Genomic DNA, 7537 nt, shown 5'->3' with positions numbered 1-7537 from the left:
TTTAACATTAACCTCTCCATGACTGGGCTTCTCAACCTTTCCAATGAAACCCAACCAAGTCTCCCACTGTCTGCTTAAGATTTCACATAACCCCATTGGATTAGAACTTTGTCTTATAATTTATATAGATGACAGTGACATCTCCCTATGGGGTAATGTCACCATCTAGTGATGGGAAGTGAGACTGAATTCCCCTGCCTGACTAGTTATTTTCACTCAAGTGTACATACACACTTTCTGAAATATCAATATCTAGATCAATTAAAACACAAAAGACAGTTGTCAAAGTATACAACTTTTAATGCGTAAATATACAATGACATGAATGTGTTGAGAATCACATGCACACAGTCAGGAACTTTGCTGTGAAGAGAAAAAAAGTGAATGGAATGAAATAAAGTAACAAAACCATGACTTGTATATCACACATAGAGTATTATCTTAACGTCACACAATAACACAGACAGTGTCGTACCAGTAGTGCTCGTCCCTTTGTCTCGATAGGCAGTAGAAAGGCTCCAACAGCACAAAGCACACAGGCCACACTAAATGGCAGCAACGCTAAAATCACTGAATGTGACATCAACACCTACAACACACAGAGTCAAACATGAATAGACACCCACATTGAGCAATAAACACTTGTAACACACATTCACATATTAATACAAATAATACACACAATCATCAGCCAACATGAACAACACACAGCCACAGACCTGTGCTATGAAGGGGGCGATCATGCCTCCGATGCGGCTAAAAGAAGTGCAGAAACCCATCCCGAGAGAACGCACCGCGGTCGGGTACACCTGAGAGACAGAAGGAGACATCAGGCACACGGTATACACCTGAGAGAGGTCTGTACAATACATTGTTATACACTAACGGTAAATCTACGGATGGAATGTAAAAGTCGTGTCCACATACCTCCGCAGTGTAAATATAAACCACATTGAAATTCATGGAGACCAGAGACCTGATCAAGAACAGCAGAATGGTAAAACCAAACCTAGAAAGAGAGAGAGAGCGAGAGAGTGAATCTGATGAACAAAAGTATTGATACTGTATTTGAAATTGATGACAAAATAAAACAGTCAAATAACTACGCCCCCATCCCAAGTGTTTACAGTGCATACATAGTAGAGCAAACGTTGACCAGCATGAAGAACAAGGCTGCCATGAGCTCCAGCAGAACCATGGTCAACTTCCTCCCAAACACGTTCAACAGGCATATATTCAGAGGGATGACTGGAGACAGACAGAGACAGAGAGAGAAAAAGACAGAGAGCGAGCACAAAAACGAATCAGACCTGCACACGAATAGTACTATTATTCAGATAGCAAAACAAGAGAGAGTGAATCTGACCACAACTCTACGCCCACTCACACTTTCATGTGTAACAGGGTTTCCATTTGACACTGTAGACATATGTATTTCTACTGGTTGGCTGAATTTACATATCAATAAGGTGTTATGCCATCGGTTACGCTTGCAGAGATACCGAACGTAAATTCCTTCCAGTCTGATATTGACATGCAAGCGGTAGGTCATGTTCTGAAATACTATATTCATATTTACAATGCGTACGAGTTCACTATGTCCTGATATGTGTGTGTGTGTGATATATATATATATATATATATACACAGTTGAAGTCAGAAGTTTGCATACACCTTAGCCAAATACATTTAAACTCAGTTTTTCACAATTCCTGACATTTAATCCTAGTAAAAATTCCCTGTCTTACGTCAGTTAGGATCACCACTTTATTTTAAGAAAGTGAAATGTCAGAATAATAGTAGAGAATGATTTATTTCAGGTTTTATTTCTTTCATCACATTCCCAGTGGGTCAGAAGTTTACATACACTCAATTAGTATTTGGTAGCTTTGCCTTTAAATTGTTTCACTTGGGTCAAACGTTTCTGGTAGCCTTCCACAAGCTTCCCACAATAAGTTGGGTGAATTTTGGCCCATTCCTCCTGACAGAGCTGGGGTAACTGAGTCAGGTTTGTAGGCCTCCTTGCTCGCACACACTTTTTCAGTTCTGCCCACAAATGTTCTATAGGATTGAGGTCAGGGCTTTGTGATTGCCACTCCAATACCTTGACTTTGTTGTCCTTAAGCCATTTTGCCACAACTTTGGAAGTATGCTTGGGATCATTGTCCATTTGGAAGACCCATTTGCGACCAAGCTTTAACTTCTTGACTGATGTCTTGAGATGTTGCTTCAACATATCCAGATAATTTTCCATCCTCATGATGCCATCTATTTTGTGAAGTGCACCAGTCCCTCCTGCAGCAAAGCACCCCCACAACATGATGCTGCCACCCCTGTGCATCACGGTTGAGATGGGGTTCTTCGGCTTGTAAACCCTTTTCCCCTTTTTCCTTCAAACATTAACGATGGTCATTATGGCCAAACAGTTCTATTTTTGGTTCATCAGACCAGAGGACATTTCTCCAAAAAGTACGATCTTTGTCCCCATGTGCAGTTGAAAACCGTAGTCTGGCTTTTATGACAGTTTTGGAGCAGTGGCTTCTTCCTTGCTGAGCGGCTTTTCAGGTTATGTCAACATAGGACTCTTTTTACTGTGGATATATATACTTTTATACCCATTTCCTCCAGCATCTTCAAAATGTCCTTTGCCGTTGTTCTAGGATTGATTTGCACTTCTCGCACCAAAGTACGTTCATCTCTAGGAGACAGAACGAGTTTCCTTCCTGAGCGGTATGACGGCTGCGTGGTCCCACTGTGTTTAAACTTGCGTACTATTGTTTGTACAGATGAACGTGGTACCTTCAGGCATTTGGAATTTGCTCCCAAGGATGAACCAGACTTGTGGAGGTCTACGATTTTTTTCTAAAGTCTTGGCTGATTTCCTTTGATTTTCCCATGATGTCAATCAAAGAGGCACAGAGTTTGAAGGTAGGCCTTGAAATACATCCACAGGTACACCTCCAATTGACTCAAATTATGTCAATTAGCCTATCAGAAGCTTCTAAAGCCATGACATCCTTTTCTGGAATTTTCCAAGCTGTTTAAAGGCACAGTCAACTTAGTGTATTTAAACTTCTGACCCACTGGAATTGTGATACAGTCAATTATAAGTGAAATAATCTGTCTGTAAACAATTGTTAGAAAAATGAGTTGTGTCATGCACAAAGTAGATGTCCTAACCGACTTGCCAGAACTAGAAATTTGTGGAGTGGTTGAAAAACGAGTTTTAATGACTCCAACCTAAGTGTTGTAAACTTCCGACTTCAACTGTATATATATATATATATATATATATATATATATTTTTTTTATTTGACCTTTATTTAACTAGGCAAGTCAGTTAAGAACAAATTCTTATTTTCAATGACAGCCTAGGAACAGTGGGTTAACTGCCTTGTTCAGGGGCAGAATATAGTGCCTGTTAGATATTTGGGGCATCCTGGGATGTGCTTTTGTATGTTATTGCTGTAAGAGCGTGTTAGCTAGCATGCTCTAATAGTATGTTATTGCTGTAAGAGCGAGTTAGCTAGCATGCTCTAATTGTATGTTATTGCTATAAGAGCGAGTTAGCTAGCATGCTCTAATAGTATGTTATTGCTGTAAGAGCGAGTTAGCTAGCATGCTCTAATTGTATGTTATTGCTGTAAGAGCGAGTTAGCTAGCATGCTCTAATTGTATGTTATTGCTGTAAGAGCGAGTTAGCTAGCATACTCTAATTGTAATGGTTGCATTAGCTCCCTGCTAATTCACAGTTATTTCCATGCTAACAGACAAATCATGAATCTACAGCCATCAACATACTGTCTTCCTGCACATCTAATGTGCTTCCTTGTGTCTATTGTCAGAATAAACACCAATCAACTGGGACCGCTGGCTGGGTATTCCTTTCTTTATAAACACAACGCAAGAGAGTTACTAAGAACGATCTGGTACACTGGTACCCAGACCAATCTTATTGTCTACACTGGACATGTGTTACACATGCACGCGCACACCCATAGTTCTCCCCCTCCAACCTCTTACTCACGGGCGACCTCCCCTAGACAGCTGATGAGGAGGGTCTGGTAGTCGCTAAAGCCGAAGGGGATGCAGTAGCACAACCCGTCCTCTGGGTGGCTGTGTTTCTGCTGGTGCTCTGCGTCAGCGTCCGTCACACACAGCAGGTTCTTCTCCAGCAGCTCAGAGCTGCTCAACACAGAGCCATAGTAGGAGAAGGACGCCACAAACCTAGACACACATAAATGAATAAAACAACCACACACACAGTTAGAGCTTCACAGCGCAAAGCTGCAGTAAGAAAAGGACAAACCTAGAGCACACGTATAGATGTTGAAAAATAGAATGTCATACACCCTTCCACACCACGCCGTCCTCACACACTCAAATACAAACAGGGAAGTACTCTTAGGTTGGAAGAGTAGGAGGAGAAGGAAAGGTGTATGGGGCATTACCATGAGTACCACATTAGTAGGGAGGTCCTCCTGAATGCTGGACTGACCAGGAGGCGCCAACTGCCCCTGTCTTTCTGAAACACATACACCACAGAGACATCAACACACACACACACACACACACACACACACACACACACACACACTACTCACCACCACAGGTTCCATGAGCCTCCCTGGTGGCATGGAGGCCCTGTTCATCCTGGCGATACGCTGGAGAGTTTCCACGGCAGCCTGCACGTTCCCTGCTGACACGTTGTAGCGAGCCGACTCCGGGATAAGCTACAGATACATGGGAACACCAGGAAAGTTAACCAGGAAGAGAGTGTCAGAGAGGCTAGTCTCAACACTATTCTGAAGTTGGGGAGTCATGAGGAGAGAAGGGGGGTGGAGGGGATAGAGAAGGAGTAGGGAAGGAGAGGGTCAGAGAGTGAGGGGCGTGTCAAAGAGAGATGCTGCTGAGACTCAGAGGAGGCGGGACTCCTACCTGGAAGAGAAGGAGGAGGATGACACTGGGGATGACGGACAGGCGGATCATCCAACGCCAGCCCAGCGTTGGAACCACAGTCATACCCAGCAGGATGATGAGCATGGAGCCTACCATCCAGAAGATCTAAAGGGGAAGACAAAACCAAAGCTGAAACAACTGTGATGAGGATGGCTAAGTGAGGCTATGGTGACTTACTGAGGCGAGAGGTAGCAGGTAGGATCTGTAGCTAGCAGGGATAAACTCGGTCTTTAGGACAAACCTAGGAGAAAGGAGAGTGACATCAGTAACAATGTGTCACAGAACAGGGAACTAGGTATGTCTGTGTGTGTGCATCTCTGTATGTGTGTGTGTGTGTTGATGTGTGTGTGTGTGTCAGTCTTACCCCTGGGAGCACCCGGCCACGCCACAGCCCACCATTAGGCGAAGGAAGATGAACCATCCGTAGGACGGAGAGAAGGAGGTGAGCAGGGAGAAATACGCTGCCCACAAAGAACCCCCAAACACCACCTAGATAGATTGATAGACTGTCAGACACACCTACACATTCATTCTGACACAGACTGTTAAAACCAATAAAAACAGTTCCGGAAGATTTCATCTTTAGTTCATCACATAAACCTGTAAGGGGACATACCTTCCAGCGTCCATATCTATCGGCCACGTATCCACTCAGCACTCCACACACCATGAACCCTGCAAACACCATCTGAGACAGACAGAGACAGACAGACAGGAAGTTATATCATATACATGTTTAATAGGTACTACCACATATTTAAATGTAGCTGCATGCTCATTGGTGTATTTCCGCACCGTGGAGACCAGAGCCACCTCCCAGTCGTCCAGATGCCACTCACAGCGGATCTCAGGAGACACCACGGCCAGCAGCATGATCTCCATGGCCTCCGCTATCTACAATAAATACATGCATGCTTATACGCTTGTGCACATCCTTTATCATGAGTCTTTTCACTTACATACTGACAGACAAATAGACAGACAGCTGGACACACACACAGACACTCACGCTGGCACTGCCCATGATGACGAACAACAGAACATGGAAGCGACCGAAGCCGATGGTCTCCACCGCTTCCTCCACACTGTACGTCTGCGGCTCTGAAACACAACGTCAAAGTTCAATTCCCACACACTTCACCCCCCCCACATTATCCCTTCCCAGTACATGACCAGACACTCTACCCACTGAGTGGTTTATGAGCGGCGCTCACCTTTGACCTCTTGGTAAGGGCTGTTGACCTCTTGGTGATGGTTATTGACCTCCATCTCCACTTCCTCTAGCTGGATGGCACTAACCAGCTGAGTCTTCATGGAGGACCTCCTCAGTCTCCCTACACTGCCCATTGACACTGCAGTCTACACCATTACCATACTATTAATATAATATCTTATGCACAGACAGAGCTATGGATGCAAGGACCCATGAGATCAAAATTATAGCTTTAATAATGTTTTGAGGCTATACAGTTTGTTCACAATTACATTGTTTTTAACAATGGAGTTAAACAAGCATATTTTGAGTTCTGAGGGGGCCAGTTGAATTTAGCTCGTGAAGCATGTCAAAGTTATATTCTTTAAGAATTAATTCGTTTTAAAGTGCAAAAATAGAAGTAGAAATCACAAATTGTCCCTTTAATATTATTACAGATAACATGTCCTGCCAAAAACCTACCACAACATATAACATCGTCACCTGGCCATACTGTAACATAACCAACAACATTAAGTCTACCTGTCAACTAGCTCTCAAGAACACAAGGGGGCCCAAGCGGACTTACAGCTTCCCTCTCTTGGATTCTGTTGAACATAATGGACCATGTTAACTACAATCCCGACACTCTGTAATAACGTTTAGAACCGCTAAACCCACAACTACAAATATTCGGCAAAGTTTTCAATTTAAAAAAATATATAATCTACTGAACGTTATCATACATTGAGCAGCGCATAGACTTATTATGCGAAGTTAACCGCACATCAATAATAATGCACAAAGTCAACTTTGCGGTAAATCACACCACTGCGGGGAATCACTGTTACCTGCTCTTTGTGATGAATTCGCAACTTTATTGAAGAAGGCTATCTTTGTCATGAAGAATAACTTTTCATATATTGGCCATCTTGAGAATCAATTGCAACGGAGAAACTCGGCCAGTTCTGCCCACCTTGGGACAGGTAAATCAGGAAGTTGATGACAACACGTTTTCAGGTTCCGCCTAACAACGTCTGTAACAACATATGCTAATTCACATATTGTAAATGGAAATAAACAACCCTATTCAAACCAATCTCGGTTTCCCATAAGTAAAATGATCCAGAAAGTTTGCCACTTCCTTTTCTGTCCACGGTATATTATATTCAAACAGGACTACCCAATGAGAATTACTACTTGCCTTGGACATAAATATATTTTAGCCTACCTGGTATTGTTGAGGAGATTGGGTGGAAGGTTGGGTGGAAGGATATCTGCCGGTGAGAGCAAAGCTACAGGGGAGAGGTTGGGTTGCAGATTATGGGTTGACAATAGTTTTCAGGCATTATTCAGTCAGGTTTATCCTGTTGTTTCTCTCCGTCT

The 7537-nt window shown here is 43.1% G+C and overlaps 1 protein-coding gene across 4 annotated transcripts; it reads right to left on the bottom strand.

The window, feature by feature from the left end:
* Nucleotides 1-282: 282 nt before the first annotated feature.
* Nucleotides 283-7524, bottom strand: svopl (SVOP-like). 4 transcript variants are annotated; one of them, XM_029742349.1, is made up of 17 exons: nucleotides 7003-7135; nucleotides 6695-6759; nucleotides 6174-6318; nucleotides 5969-6060; nucleotides 5755-5853; nucleotides 5576-5647; nucleotides 5324-5448; nucleotides 5137-5200; nucleotides 4939-5064; nucleotides 4605-4733; nucleotides 4452-4525; nucleotides 4028-4227; nucleotides 1137-1248; nucleotides 928-1009; nucleotides 720-809; nucleotides 476-589; nucleotides 283-363 (listed from the first exon to the last, which is right to left on the bottom strand). In XM_029742349.1, the coding sequence occupies exons 3-17, from the start codon at nucleotides 6304-6306 to the stop codon at nucleotides 352-354; spliced, it is 1524 nt and encodes a 507-aa protein (XP_029598209.1). In that variant the 5' UTR covers nucleotides 6307-6318; nucleotides 6695-6759; nucleotides 7003-7135; the 3' UTR covers nucleotides 283-351. The 4 variants fall into 4 exon arrangements, with proteins under 4 accessions (XP_029598209.1, XP_029598210.1, XP_029598211.1 ...); XM_029742350.1 differs by having other exon boundaries at nucleotides 6741-6759; XM_029742351.1 differs by lacking the exons at nucleotides 6695-6759; nucleotides 7003-7135 and adding an exon at nucleotides 7383-7524.
* Between the last annotated feature and the right edge of the window lie 13 nt (nucleotides 7525-7537).

The sequence above is a fragment of the Salmo trutta genome, chromosome 40, assembly GCF_901001165.1.
Source record: "Salmo trutta chromosome 40, fSalTru1.1, whole genome shotgun sequence".
Lineage (NCBI taxonomy): Eukaryota > Metazoa > Chordata > Actinopteri > Salmoniformes > Salmonidae > Salmo > Salmo trutta.
Note: the sequence above shows the minus strand (reverse complement) of the source record. Positions and strands in the feature narration are given on the sequence as shown.